The following is a 16,024-nucleotide window of genomic DNA, read 5'->3' as shown; positions in this document are numbered from 1 at the left end:
TTTCTCTCTATCTCTTTTCCCCCTCTAATTTTACCTAAAGAAAACTCTCTTCAGCGGACAAATTATGGTTTAATAAAGAATCTGCCAGTTTGACTCTCGCTTTAGGCTTTGTTATCATCTTGTTATGAAAGTGAGGCTCCATCAGCTGCTGCAGTCATGGCTGTATGAAAGCGAGGGAGAGAGAGGGGAAGAAAAAAAAAGAGGAAAAGCTTCATGATGTGATAAGCAGTGACACACAGGGCAGCGCTCCATCCCTGTGTTGGAACATGCCTGAATGCTCCACAGAGACTGTGTTTTGTTAATTTCCACTGCTTGTTAACGTGCAGACTACTGAAGAGTCCACACATGTCTTGGCTGAAGCAAAGGATGTATAATGGTCGCTGATTAAATACACTTTTACTATCGGATGCACACACATTTGTAACCGACTCGTCAAACTAAAAAAAGGTGGATCACGGTGCCTGTTTGCTTGGTGATACATGTGTTGTGCCAATTTAGACCTCATGTGGGCACAAGAAGGATACTTAGTGCTGCTTTTCCTTTGAAGATCCAGAATTGAAAACTGTTTAAGGGTTGCTTAGGTCTCCCAGTTGCTTCCCCCGCACATGATAGAGTAAACTTTTCTCTGATCAGAGAAGGTAGGAGGAGATGAATATGACAGCTGATCCCAAATGTGTCAGTTTCTGTCTCTACCATGCCTCGTGGCATCCTAAACAGAACTGTATTGTCTGTCTTCCTGCCTCTTCCCTTTCTGCTTCCTCATCTCCTGCTCTCTGTTTCTCCCTCCCTCGCTGCATTTTTCTCAGGCAGAGGCGTCCATGGACCCTCTGGCTCCCAGCTTTCGTCAGTGACTAGGAGTGCTTTGAAAACTTTGTGAACTCTTCCTGTTGGAGTGGGAAGGGAGAGAAAGGCGAGCAGTTGATGGCAGCAGCAGCAGGCTCCTCTGGAGACAGCATCAGGACTCTCAACTGGAGGTAATCCCCAGAAAATGATAAGAAAACACCTCAGGCTCTTAACCCCCCTGGCCCTGCTGGGACTCCTTGTGGGGTTGGCAGACCTTAGCCACGGCTCTGTCGGTGAGGATGAGGATTACTACATGCAGGGGCTGCTGATAAGAGAACAATACAACCAGGTCCAGGTGTTGGAGAAGCAAAATTCCTTTATACCCGATGGTGAGGAAGACCCAAAGGAGCATTCTGCCAAGAAGACTGCCAAGGCGAAGTCAGACAGCAGTAAGAAGACAGATAAAACCCCAGCAGATGCAAAAACGGGTAAAAACACTGCTGTGACTTAGAGAGCAACTTAAGCAACTTTTAAAGAAAAACAATATCAGTGAGTTTTTATCAGTTTTTTGTGTATTGCTGCACATTTTCTTTTAGAAATCCTCTACAAAAGCATGATCATTAGCAATCAATGAGCATTAGTGATCTTTAAGATTGGATAACAGACAATTCTAACAGTATCTTGTGCTGCTGCAACCTCTTTTTCTGTTAAATCCATAGGAAAGGTAAACTTATGAGATAGTGTTGAGACAGGTTTCAGTTTTTAAAACAGTCATTCTAGCATTTTATTTTTCATAGTCAATATTATTTGGAATTAAATAACATCACAAATGTCATATTATTTGGCATTTTGCATCATTGGGTGCTTGCTGTGTGGAAAAAGGGAAACATCACTCATAATCACCTTTTCTCAGAGTCACCAGAGTCAGCCGACGCTCATGCTAATCGATGAATAGAGATGAAAAATTTGGAGGCATCGTATTCAACCCTGATGTGCTCACTGACTCATAAAAATAATGATCTCATGATGTAGTCGTCCTCCTCACTACTCAGTATGCATACAGACCCATGTTTCTGTTTGGCTGCAGCACAACAGCAGGATTTAAAGCTTCATGCATGGTTGAGATTAGGATTGCACTGTGTGGTGGTGTGCAGTGCACATGTGAAACTTGTGCTATCCCAAAAAGTAACAAGCACCAGCAGTGCGGTCTTCCTGTAGTCCATGTTGAAATGGACAGCTTGAATCTCATTCTCAAAGAGTTTCTGCTCATGCAGGAGCAGGTTTGTAGGTGTGTTTGAAATGCTGCCAGGTGATTGGGAGACAGTAACAGGCTGTGAGGGTTTGTGTTGGTTGGTGGCTGATGGCGTAGTGCAGCTGTGTAGAAAGTGACCTCATGTTTCAGGCATCTGACTTCACGTGTCTCAGCAGAGATACCTGCTGCAGGTGAGACTGGAGGAGGAAGGTGTTAACAGTGATACAGAAGCTGCTTCTTCCCTACAATTACAGTTTTTATCGAATTAAATGCATCTTAATCACTTTAGTGTCTTCCAGATAAAGTTATTTACAGTATCTGTGTCGGTGAGGTGGCACTGTCACCTCAGAGCCTCAGGGCCTGGGGCCTGTCTGCGAGTGATCCTCATGTTCTCTCTGTGCCTCTTTGGGTACTTAGGCTTCCTCCTGCAGTCTGTTCACAAGCTTGCTGTTTTTTTTGCTGATTCTAAATTGAAAGTAGGTGTGAATAGATGTCTCAGCGTTAGTCGCGTGGCAGTCTGGTTGACCTGCTAAGCACGTACCCCGCCTCTTACCCAATGACAGCAGGGATAGGCTCCAGCCCAGATGCAAACCTGAATTGGATAAGCCAAAGAAAATGTTTAGATGCAAGTGTTGTATTTAAAGCTGCACTTTTAGACGGTTTTCTTTTTAAATATTAATTGTACCTAATATTAACTAGCTACATCTTTCTGCAGACAAAATAGACATCGAGCTACAGAACAAAAAAAGCTGTACGTTACCTTTTTCTAACAGGAATGCACAGAAACTAGCTGGTGAACAAAGCTAGTGTAGGACCATTAGTTAGAGGTGCGCCAGCAGAAGACTCGATTGTTTCCTTGCATGTTATATATGTTGTATTTCCAGCTTTCACGACTGCACTGAAGTGTCAAAAAAATAAAAAGAATTAGTCATGAATTGAGATTTGCTTTCAACTGAAATCCACAATGACAATCAATATTTTACTTTACCTTAAGAGTCTTAAAGAGAGAAGAAGAATGGAAGTTTCTTAACATCTTAGTGTCAGTGTAGGGAACAGTTTAAATGTGGAGAGTGAGCATTTTTTATTGATGATTGTTGCGTGGAAGAACCCATCCCTTCACTGCTTCTCGTAAGTAGGATCTCTGGAATTCATTTAGTGGAGTTTAATGTCATATTTCTACTGTACTATGATTAACTAAATGTCATGTGTAGTGCTAGTATTTCACCAGTGTCTCAACAACCATATGCTGGTGCTTTCTTAATCGGTTTTGCTGAAGCACATGTGGAGCTCAGAGCGCTGCGGAGTTGAACCTGTCCCCAGAAAGAGATGCAGATAAAGACTTACAGATGTGAGAAGAGCTGTTGTCATGTGGAGCCCATCCCAAACTTCAGTCAAATAAAAAGCATTTTCAGTACCTTTAATGTTAACTCACTGCCCCATACCCTGCTGCATGTACTGGGTGTATTTATGATGTATTTGAACCTTGATTTCCTGATTATTTAATATGAGAACTTCAAGAAACGTGCAAATTAAAATGCATTATTTATCTAACGTGAGAGGCAGACAGACATGAACTGAATGTAGGGAGCACAAGAGTTAAATGTTTTCAGATTCTGTGCCCAGAAATAATTTTTTGGTTCAGTCCCCATTCCTGAATCCATTACCATTTTCTCCTTTGTCATCACTTTTCCTATCAAATTCTGCGTTGACATCAGTGGATCAGCAATTTAAAATGTGATTCAGCCTTTTATAATTTTCTTTTCTTTTCCCTTTTTAACATTTCAATTCCTTCCTTAGTAAAATCCCCCAACAAAAAGGCAGAGAAAACCAAGAAGACTGCGGTGAAAAAGCCAAACAGCGTCTCAGAAGGAGAACAACAATACAACCCGATAAAAAAGGGTGAGTAAAAAAGCCAAATGGGCAAATCAAAGTTGACACTCACTTGTTATGGGAAATTCATGATCTCATAAAAAATCATCTATACTGCACTGTGCAAGGATCATTTCTATGGTGGGAAAAAAGATACAAGCTCTCTCAGAGATGACAAATCTTTTGGGTAGAGTAAGTGTTTTCAGAAACCATATTTTCCCTGAGAGGAAAGGTTTGGCAGTATAAGATGATGCTCTCAGAACTGGAGTCTAGCCGCAGAGGCACTGATGTCTTCTTTGCCTATGAAGCATTGTGTTTGGTTTCCATGGATCACAGTATATTTGTATATAAACTAAAACCAGGATGCCCCAGTTGTGTTTTTGGCACGTCAACTTGCTCCACTCAAAGTGTGATTCAGTGCAAAGTGTGTGTGGTTTAACCTCACAATTTCCACAACTCATAATGTACTAATATTGCCATTATTTGACTTATTTACACAGGATAAGACCTTTCTTTTTTTTTTTCTTCTATTGCAGGAAGCTCTATTTATTAATACTGGGAAATTAAGAGTGACTGGGGCCAACTGCAAATTTATGTGTTTATGTTGAAGCTATGCAAACAAGACAGGGAGAAAGGTTGCCATTTTTAATTTGGCATTCATGCAGCAGAGCAGAAAGTTGGATACTATTTCATGATGGAAAATAGGAACTCTATGCCGACATGCCTGGCATGCCTTGAACTGTCAAGATGCGGTGCAGACTTAAAAAATCAAGACTTAAACTTCAATCTGGTTTTTGAATATGTTTCAGCAGCTTCTGGTAGCAGCTAATTTATCAGAGGCAGGAATTCAGGGCTTATACTTTCTATAGATCAAGACCTCCAATACTCAGAACTTGTTCCACCTCTGAAATGTTAATTATTTGGCTGTTGTCAAAAGTCAAGGAGAACATGAGTGTCTGCCACATGCACATACCAAAACAAATGAGAGTTTTTGGTAATCTGAGACCAAAAGGGATTTTCAAGGTTTCATTCAGCAGATGTTTCAACAGCTCATTCATTATTCACGTCGGATGTAACAGAAATCAGCTGAAACAAATATTTCAACTAGGATTTGTCACATGTACTCTGTAAAGCTGCAGATGCTGGCTTTGATAAAAACCCCATTCTTCTTTCTGCTCGGCTGATGAAAAGTGAAAAGAAAATGGATTAAGGGTTGTAGGGAGGCTTACTTCTGGCACACTGAGTTGTTAAATAATTTTTCTATTACGGCGAAACAATGTCGCTTTTGTAAGGGGAATAAATAGTAAGTATTGTGTCATTTAAAAATGAGTTACAGTCTTGGGAAATGTCGAGAAATTCAACACACTGGCGGGTGCCAAAGTTGACTTCCTAGCACTGGATGCAGTACTTACTGATGGTGAAGTGATCATATGGGCTTTGTAACTCAAGGGATGGTGATTCTATTTACTTAGTTTAAAAAACTAAATAAAGTTTACTGGAAACAGTTGAAGTTGTTGCCCAAGTGTTCAAAGTGTTTCCTCAAAGTGTATCTAATAAATAAAGGGCTGACTTCTTTTAGTTTGGAAACAGTTTCAAACTCACAGCACATAAACATCCTAATATGAATAAATCATACACAGAAAATATTTCATTATTATACCACAAAATGTAAAATGAGAGCTTGTAACTGACAGAATTAGGTTTTGGCCTCAGCGATAAGTAGGCAGTTAGCCTAAATAGCAATGCCTTCAGTATCTATTTTGTCATTTTTATTACACGTTGCTTTTGAAGGCAGATGTGTGTATGTGGGGGTCCTCTTGTGAAGGATTGGATGCAGATGGTAATGATGATTTAGGACTTTGCAGGAAAGCAGACAACCATCTATTTTTTTGTTCTGCTAACCTTGATCCTTGGGCTGCTTTGTGGGCTAGGCTTGTCCCTAATATGTTGTGATCGCTGCATTCAGAAGCCCCACGGACTTACAATGTGAATCTGAGAGCATTTTAAATATATTCACAGGGTCGCAAGTGCAGCAACACATATTTTATTACTGTATAGAGTTACTATAAATACTACGCTAGCTGGTCTTCCCAGCGGCTTTGCCTTTGGCTTGTTAATCAAATTTTACGGTTCAGTTTTACAGCAGGAATTAATTTGAGCTCGAGCTATGTTTGCTTTATGCATCAAACATAAATCAAGACATGCATGTGCAGATTCTGCATGCTGATCCTCTTTGTCTGTTGTGTCTCTCAGGGATTGTGGTTGGCAATGTTTGAAATATTTCAGTCAGGTATGCAAAGTCAGCTTCATCTTTTGGAAGAAATTTAAATCTTACTGCAGAGGTAAAAGAAGGAAAGTTCACTTGTCTTTTTTTTCAGCCTGTTACACTTCTGGTTGTTCATTTATGAAGGCCAGCCTGGCTGTGTGACAGCGACATGTGCAGCATATGCCGCATGTACAAACACTCTGGTGCCCAATCGGAAATTCTTGCGCTGAAATTCCATTGCTGTGATCCAGGGAAGTCTGCAAACAGCCTGATCTGACCTAAAGAGCTTTTGGGCAGCAGAGATTTCACACGTCAACTTTGATTTGCCCATTTGGCCCTCACTGGATGATTTCCCTTGCACTGTTAAAAGATGAGCCAATATCACCCAAGTAGTTCTGTTCAGTATACGTCACCTCAGTTTCTGCAATCACTTAAATACAGGCATCTGTCCAAATAAACTCCAAATGCTCTACAGCAGCAAACAAAAGCTCTTTTAGTGATGTGCAGCTCTCAGGGACTGAGTTTTATCTGCGTGCTTTTCGGAAATCTATCTTGAGTATGGGTGCTAGGCAACCAACCCATTGCTGGAGCATCAGTTGGTGATACTGAATAACTTCTGCACTCACAGAGATAATTATCAGTTGATTATTTGATTTGATGGCTGCTAATTGTCATCACTGAAACTATCAGTATTTTATGGGATCCAGTGGATAAGAGATTAGACATCTCTTTATTGGAGTTGCATTCATGTAGATTTCTAAATCTGTAATTTGGACATAAAACCGTAAAGTTTAGGATGTAAAAAAAATATGTTGTGTCATCTCAGTTTGTAAAGTGTGAAGCTTGTGATAATAAAAGTAACATTTTTGACACATACACTGTGAAAGTATAAAGATATTCCAGAGAGACTCAAGTGAGGAAAAGCTAAAAGAAAAAAACAAATAAGATCTGCAGTTAATTAGCATGATCTGTGCAAGCCAAGTGTATTCTGTTTACACTTTAGCATTTCTGCTTGACTTCATACCGTATGTATGGTGGTTAAATGGGGACTTTCAGCCTGTGAAGACAATTGCATGCTCTGGGTCTGAAAGTCAGAAAGTCTGCGAAATGATGCTACATCCAATTAGTATTACTTTACCTTCAGCTTATAGAAAGAGTTCAAAAACAAAATGACACACATGGTGGTTGTGAAGTTTATCTGAAAGGGTTGGCTCAGGTTGCATTGCAGGAAATGATCCCACAATGGAAGCCACATCTTGAAAGTTTCTTTGGCCTGATCCATATAAGAGATAAAATTTCAAGATGATGTTTTATTGTGGTTATGGTTTTATCTATTTTAATTTTAATTTCCCATAATTCTAACCCTAGCTTTACACCAACGAACATAAAAAAACAAGTTATAGAAACATCTGTTTTCATTTTTATCTGATATTCTCATTATTTAGTGCAGGTTAATGCATGTTAAAACAATGAAAATAGACCTTTCCCCCCCCCAAATCAAGCCGTGTTCTCATTTATAACATTAAAAAGTTATCAGCAGGCTAAAAGCAGTAGCTGTAAGCCTAACCGCTTTCTGGCTCGTCTTGCAAGGAATACTCCATCAAGTTCCTTTATCACAGCTATTGTGGATGTGAATGGTGAAAGACAAGTAGGAAACCGTCAGATTAATGAGTGCTTCAGAGAATTCTATACAAACCTATATCGATCTGAGATGGACATAACAAGGCTTAACTCAGGCTTCTTCCTAAACGACTTAGTATTCCCTCAGCTTTCTGAAGATCAGGTAAGCCTGCTGGAGTCACCCATAACAATGATAGAGGTGGATAAAGCTATATCTGCACTCCAGTCAGGGAAATGTCCTGGGGCAGATGGTTTCCCAGTAGAATTTTTTAAGGTAATGAAAATGAAGTTAAATAGTTTATTATTAAGGGTTTTTAATAAAGCATTTGAAGAATCGAAACTCCCAGAATCTATGTACCAGGCTAATATAACATTGATAGCTAAAAAAGATAAAAATCCAGAGTCATGCTCATCTTACAGGCCTATTAGCCTTCTTGGTGCTGATAATAAGATACTTTCAAAGATACTGGCTCTTAGGCTAGAAAAAGTAATGTGCTCTATTGTGCATGCTGATCAGACAGGTTTTATTAAGGGGAGGAATTCTTATAATAATACTCGACGCCTATTTAATATTATTCATTTTTTAAATTTTCATCAGATCCCTGGGGTGGTTGTTTCTATGGATGCCGAAAAGGCATTCGATAGAATTGAATGGGAATATATGTTTGAAATAATGAGAAGATTTGGGTTTGGAAAAAACTTTCTGGGGTGGATCAAAATTATATACAAATCGCCAATAGCATCTGTGTTAACTAACGGCTTGTTATCTTCCCCATTTTCACTGAGCAGAGGTACAGCACAAGGTAGCCCATTGTCACCACTATTATTTGCTTTGGCCATTGAGCCCTTGGCCATGGCCATTAGACAAAATCCAAGTGTTCTTGGAGTTAAAATTGGGGATAGACAACATAAAATTCTGCTTTATGCAGACGATATTCTTCTGACACTGACTGACCCGGTTAACTCTTTACCCGTTCTTATTAGGTGCATCAAGGACTTTGGTCTTATATCTGGATACAAAGTAAATTTTGATAAATCTGTTATAATGACTTTGTGTAGTGGAGGGGATAATGAACCTTTATATGTTAAACCCTTTCATTGGGCACCATCAGGTTTTGTATATTTGGGAGTTAAAGTTACACCAAATGTTGGACACTTATATAGAGAAAATATTAATGGAATGGTTCAAGATCTTCGGGAGATGCTGACAAGATGGAGATCACTTCCGATATCATTTTTGGGAAGAATAAATCTCATTAAAATGGTAATCCTACCGAAAATATTATATCCCACAGGCATGTTGTTTGCAATCTTGAAATCAGAAGATATTAAAGTAATTAACAAGGCTATGGTGGATTTCATTTGGGCAGGAAGAAAACCCAAAATTAAATTGGAGACACTACAGTTACCGAAAGATCTGGGTGGGTGGGGAGTGCCAAACATAGAAAATTATGTCCTCTCAATACAAGCGAGGATTCTTTCTTCCTGGATACATGAACATTCTGATCTGCCATGGCTAAATATTGAGGAAGTATTATGTAAACCATCCTCACCTGTTAACTTCTTAGGGAAACGTCTAAATGACTTACCTCACGTAATAAAGCATAACCCACTGATATATAATGCTATGTGGACGTGGGGAAAACTGAGAAAAATTTTTAATAGTAGTCTTCCGTTTAATATCTTGTCAACGTTTATAAATAATCCAGACCTTCTGCCACAAAACATAGGGTCAAGCTTTGTGGGATGGCATAAAGTAGGTGTAAAGAGGTTTTATGACCTCTTTAAACATGGTGAGTTTAAATCATTTGAATCCTTGAAGTCCCAGTATTCTATGTCAAAGACTGAGTTTTATAAGTATTTGCAATTGAGAAATTATGTGTTAAAAAATGCTAAAACATTACGAATCTCAACTGCCTCTTTTCGGTTGGAGAAATTTTTTTTGGATAATAGGGAGCATAAACATTTTGTATCAAAGTTTTATTCCGAGATTTATGCCCTAATCGAGGATAAACTGGCATGGTTGAGAAAATCTTGGGGGACGCTGCTTAAATGTGAAATAGATATACAGGCATGGGACAAAATCTTGCTCCTTCCATCCAAAATCTCTGTTTGTAACCGATTTAAAGAACTGCAGTACAAAATTTTGCACAATGTGTATATTTCTCCATATATTTATAGTAAGTATAATATGGGAATATCTCCAAACTGTCTCAAGTGTAAGGTCAGAGTGGGCACTAGATTCCACTGCTTGTGGGAATGTGCTATTATTCAGTCATTTTGGAAAGAGGTCTGCGCCAATATTAGTACAGCCATTGGTCATCAGGTGACAGAAAACCCATTAATGTGTATATTGGGATATATTCCTGTCTCACTGGTACAACATGAGCATGTAATTCAGTCACTGTTAATGTTGGCCAGGAAAAGCATTATGTTGAGATGGGTGGGGGCTGAGCCTCCCTCCATTTCTCTATGGAAGTCGCTCATCATTGAAGTTATGACTCTGATCAGGCTGGGACATTATATTGATGGGAGCTCCCGAATTTTTGTTTACAAATGGAAGAGACCACTGGAAGCTCTGGGAGTAACCTATAAACTGGATCCTAGAGGACAACAGTTATGGACATAATGTTGTAATATTCTAGTGCTGTGTAGTGTTATTATTTTGGATGTGAACCAGTCTTATATTTGTTGGGGAAAAAAAGTTAAATAAAAGTTTAAAAAAAAAAAAAAAAAAAAAAAAAAAAAAAAAAAAAAAAAAAAAGTTATCAGCAGGCTAAAAGCAGTAGCTGCTGCAATTTCCCCTTTTTTTCCTTCCTTCGGGATACTGATATCGCTTTAGTCGTTTTAGCTATTTAATCATGTATTCAGGGTGTAGATTGATGACTTTGATAGGTGTGCTTTGCTAAATTATAAAAAGCAAGCGTTCAAAGCAGAGTCATTAATCACCCGTGAAGGCTGACACATTTTGGAATTCATATCAGTTTAACAATCAAAACAAAGATCACACTGTGAGACTGCTAAAGTAAATGTAGTTCATGTGAGACCCCTATGCTAAGTTGGACTGAGGCACAAAATGATCACCAACAGCTATGATAAAGGTTGAGAATTGTTCCTTTTACTAGAATGAAAGTGGTCACATAAAACTATGTGTTGTATCATTAGATCCTCTAATTTTCTTGTGAAAAGTCTAAACTGTACCTTACTGTTTACTCAAGCTATACAGATGCATTGTGTCTGACTCAGGGCATCTGCATACTCTGCAAAAAGCAACTTTCTACCACAGCTGCACATGATACATAACATTACCATCACAAGCCAATTTGTAATTCTCATTACCTAGAATGCCCTCCCATTGGACTGGAGTCATTGAAGATTGATGATTTTCAGCTTCATGCATCATCTACCAAACGCTATGGCCTTGGTGCACACAGAGGTCGCCTTAACATTCAGGTGAGACGGAAATGTAAAGTGTTGGCATAGCAGACTTACCAGAAATGTTGGGACTCGTATTATACCCTGGGCTATCTCGTCTTTCCTCGGAAGCTTTAACATTTTGTGAAGGCGTTTTCTTTCCGGCTCCATATTATAAATACAAAAAAATAAGATTGAAAGATAGTATTATTTTTAATCCATATTTAAGCTGCACTCAACGATGTGAGCTGTGATAACTTGGCTTTTCCCTTGTAAGATTGAATGACATTATCCTCTTGTTTCAGCTCACTGAATATTTTAATACCCCAAAGCTAACTAAACAGTGAAAGTAATAAGGTTACCATCAAACTAGGGGCACATCCCCAAACCTAATAAAAAATAACTGGCATCTGGGAGAAGAGAAGTGTTTCCTGTTAGTGCAAGCTTTGCTTTGAGTGCATTAGCCTGCATGCAGTGTGCAGCTAACCTAACATTCTGCAAGCTCCACCGCCCCAAATCTATCTGCACAATTAATGACACGCACAAATACACTTAATCCACTCAAGACGACATTAAATGGCAAACGACAAAACAGAGGATTTGTTGTGTTTGTGTATGTGTGTGTGCGCGTGCGTGTGTAAGCGCAGATATGATAGAAAGACAGATGGTGTCAAGAGAATAAGGAGGACCACAAAAAGCAGATGTCTGTTGACTCAGGCCTGTGCTCAGTGTTATATGTTGTTTAGATGAAAGATACTGAAAGAGCTGGGATTCATTTAACTATACATAAAACACTACTATAAGATAACTATATATAACCCTAACCCCTAACTATAGTTTGAAAGACATGCATTAGAAGGAAAATCTATGGAGGAACAAAATTGAAAGAAAGCAAAACCAGGAAAAGTAAGCCCTATATAAATTTTGTATCTGTAATACATGTAATGTTTCAAAACGGAGTCTCCATCTGGTAGCAGAACATACTGTATGAAGTGATGTGCCATCTTTCTTTTATTCTACTAAATAGTTCATGAAAAGGTCTCACTGCCTGCACCTGGACAAGACACGTGATACGGGAGTCAATATTTTTTTCTGTAGCCAGCGCATTTCATCTTTCATTAAAATATCTCGAGACGTCCTTCTAACTGGCTGACAAACAGAACATAAAAGAGACTACAAATGTCATCTATGAACCAGGTGTTTAATTCAAATAAGCCAAATATTCTTATGGCTCGAATACTGTGCAAAACTCTTGAGTCCCTCTATATTTCATTATGTTATTCTAGTAAAATGCAGCAAAACATGCAAAGATAAATAGAAGTGAAAACAGAGCTTCATTGGTACAAACATACTATTTCATATAGGCCAAGCTGTGATATCTTTGGCACTTTTTGCTGCTTTGACGAAAGAAATTAGTGTTTAGTAACAAAGTGCCTAAAAATACAATTTAAAATTGATTCTTTCCTAAGTTGTCTGTTATGTGTAGACACAACACTGGTTCATGCCTGAGTTAGGTGTCTTTTTTATTCTTTAGTAATTTGTCAGTCAGTGTTAACTGCCTTAGCAAACAAGAACAAAAAATATTTCCTGAAAATGTCAGGGTCAAGGAAAATGTTGGCTGAAAGAAAGCCTGGAGAACTATAATGAACACAACTTAAAAACCTGCAACAAACTCTCACTCTGTGGAAGGAAAATATAAAGAAATGAGGAGTGACTCAAGACATTTTTACACACTAATATAAATTAAAGAAGCATATAAAGACATTCACATGTCTGTTGGATTTCATAAGTTAATGTATCTTCCCTTTCCTTGCCTAACCCCTTTGTAACTGGAATTAGGATCAGCTGTTGAATTTATATTATGGCCTTTAACATCCTAATCTTTCTGATTAAAGCATGTGAAAGTCATGGTAAGGAGGAAATGACTCCATGCCCTTAACATCTGTAGTGAAGTATCTCATTCTAATGTTTAAATTTAGATGATAAAAATAAACAGTCAAGCCTGTAAGCATGCAATATGAAAATGAGTGTTCGTACTCTGAGCCAGTGTGTTGACTGGTACAGCACAGGCTTTACAGAGTAGCATTTGATCCCTTATAATCAGTGCAACATTTTCAGCTATTGCACCAGATTCGTACATCATACTAAAAGAGTTACACAAAAACAGAAATGGTGGGATTTGGAAAGAGTTGCAGGAGAGGAAGGACAGTTTTCAACACTGAGCCCTGTTTTATAGACGTGCTCATTCCTATAACTCTGCTTCACTGGCTCTGTTTTTTTCTCTTGTTCGCTCTTTTTATGTGACAGAAAAAAAGAGTAGGCTTGTACGTACATAGTAAAATTTATAGTTAATACACCTTATTTCAGAAGATATTCTTCACACTTCACTGTCTCCATTATAAAACACTTCAATAGTAAGTTTTAATTAGAATTTTATAAAAGAAAAAATGTTCCCAGTCAGTGTGTTGGACCATATTCAGACTGTAAGCACACGTGGAATTAAATTGGCTTTTTCTGACCTGCAGGCTGGCCTTTATGAAGATGACCTCTATGACGGGGCCTGGTGTGCTGGGAGAGATGACACTCTACAGTGGTTTGAGGTGGATGCTAGGAGGCTGACAAAGTTTACTGGGGTCATCACACAAGGCAGGAGCTCCCTCTGGTCGTGAGTAGGAACCCAGCAGACATGTATGGAGAGTTGCAGATGGTTGCACAGTGAGGATCTAGATTGTTCTTGTCCATGAAACATAACAGGATAAATATGTGGGATGGATTTTATGCAGGCTATTGGAGCCTGTTTTGATATATTTGTGAAAAAAATTCTAAAGAAAATCTGCAAGGAGATTTATAACTGAATATCAAGCGCAGTGTTATGTAATGTTTATGAATGTAGGCAATCTTTGCATTAACCACTTACCTTGATTAAGTCCTTTTTATGTTTTATACAACAGGGAGATAAAATCAAGACTGAAAACATTATCATGCAACCATTTACCTGAACTTTGAATAGAGAAACTTGAATAATTTTCCATCAAGAGTAAATATTGAGAATCCTTTTGCTTTGCAGATGTTGTTTCTCTGCTCTTATGCAGTTATTGTTCAGTACAGTATGACATTATACTGTTTCAGTATGAATCTGTAAATCTCGCATGGCAGAGTCACAGATTTAGCTTTGCCACTCATGGAGCCGCGCCCTTAACGTTGCTAATACAAACTCAAGCACAGTAAATGGTCATAAAACAGTTTACATGTTGCACGAGTTTCAAAATGACTCTCCGTAATAAAACTGAACGTAGACGGACATAACCATTCCGAAATTCTTGGATTTTCCCTTGAATCCATCTGGAAAATTTAACTCCACGAACATAAACAAAACAAGCTTTTCAATCTTGTCTACATGGCACCGAACCTTCACTGGTGTTTGGCCTTTTCATGAGGCTTTTCTGATCCCCTCACAGTGGGATTAAGGATTTATGAATATGACTGATTGGAGTGCAGCCTGATTCTTTCATTACTCTTAAAAGGTCACCACATTTTTAGAAATAACACATCAGAGGAGAGAGACTGTACAGCCTTATGGACTTGTTGAACACAGTCAGATGTAGAGGGAAAAAGAGATGCAACAAGTAGGCATTATTATTTAAAAATGCTTTTAGAAAGAGTGTGCAGCTATATGTAAAACAAAAACTGCAGCACCATAATGGCTCAGTGGAGTCTTATGTACTTAATTATAAATATCTCCCACCTCCCACTGCTACATCTGAACAACAAGTGTGCCAGGTCTTCTTTGAGTATCCACACATGCGTTTACTCTTAAATTTAGAAACCACCTACAAGTCACTATTGCTTCAATTACTGTGCCGCAGTGTATACTGTTTTTAAAGCCATTTTAAAATCAAATCAGGGTGTTTTCCACAGCACAGAGCAGGAAACAAACACTTCACTGTGGGTAAGTCACCCTAGGTGGAGTGAAAGTTATCTAGGTTTGTATCAACTGATTTATGAAACTGCCGCAGCTTTGTTTCAGTCATTTTGTGTGTAAGCATGTGTGTAAGAATGGTAAAAAACATTTCAAACACATTCCACAACACCTTGTCATCTTCATTTTTTGTTATACAAAACTGCAACTATACATGTTAGTACATCAAAAGAGCTTTTCTGCTACCAGAGACCCACAAATGTGAAAAAACTATATTTAAACTAGATTTGATTGCATCCCATGTAGCCAAAAAGGTAACAAAATGGGCCAACATTAGACTGAATGATACTATATGTGTTCTACTTTTTCAATCTGGTCAATTTATTACTTACAAACTGACAGCCTTTGTAAAGAAAGCACACACTCTGTCAATTCCAAGGTTTTATATATCAGGACATAACCAAAAATCGTCTGGTACTGTAGCAGCTTCTGAAGTTTTTAAAATGACATAAACATAAATAAACAAATTTCATCATGTCAATATTTTAACAAAAATGAAGCCACAAAACAGAAGCAGTGCTCTGAAAAACTACGCACATGCCATGATTTACCAGCTTCTAGGACCACTTTTAGCTGCGTATGTCGAAGTAACTGTTCAGTATCAGTCTGTCACATCATGGAGGCGTTTTAGTCCATTCTTCTTTACAACATTGCTCTATTTTATTAGGGTTTGCAGGTGGTCGTTTACACACAGCTCTCTTAAGGTCACACTACAGCATGTCAGTCAGGTTGAGGTCTAGACTTCTCTTCTGGTTTAGTCATTCTGTTGTAGATTTGTTGCTGTGCTTGGGATCATTGTCTTTTTCATGATACAATTGTGGCCAAGCTTTAGCTATTGGAC

General features: G+C 38.4%; 1 protein-coding gene across 1 annotated transcript in view; it reads left to right on the top strand.

Moving 5' to 3' along the window:
• Positions 1-817: 817 nt before the first annotated feature.
• Positions 818-16,024, top strand: part of cpxm2 (carboxypeptidase X (M14 family), member 2) — a 31,922-nt gene continuing 16,715 nt past the window's right edge. Inside the window, exons 1-4 of the mRNA XM_085416692.1 lie at positions 818-1,271; positions 3,833-3,934; positions 11,134-11,243; positions 13,730-13,869. Coding sequence (XP_085272818.1) covers positions 989-1,271; positions 3,833-3,934; positions 11,134-11,243; positions 13,730-13,869 — 635 coding nt within the window. The 5' untranslated portion in view covers positions 818-988. The remainder of the gene's footprint in view (positions 1,272-3,832; positions 3,935-11,133; positions 11,244-13,729; positions 13,870-16,024) is intronic.

This window comes from Rhamphochromis longiceps, linkage group LG8 (assembly GCF_057381845.1).
Source record: "Rhamphochromis longiceps isolate RC_006_pf linkage group LG8, R_longiceps_female_GT1.1, whole genome shotgun sequence".
Classification (NCBI taxonomy): domain Eukaryota; kingdom Metazoa; phylum Chordata; class Actinopteri; order Cichliformes; family Cichlidae; genus Rhamphochromis; species Rhamphochromis longiceps.
The sequence above is the reverse complement of the archived record's forward strand: the minus strand, read 5'-3'. Positions and strand labels throughout refer to the sequence as shown.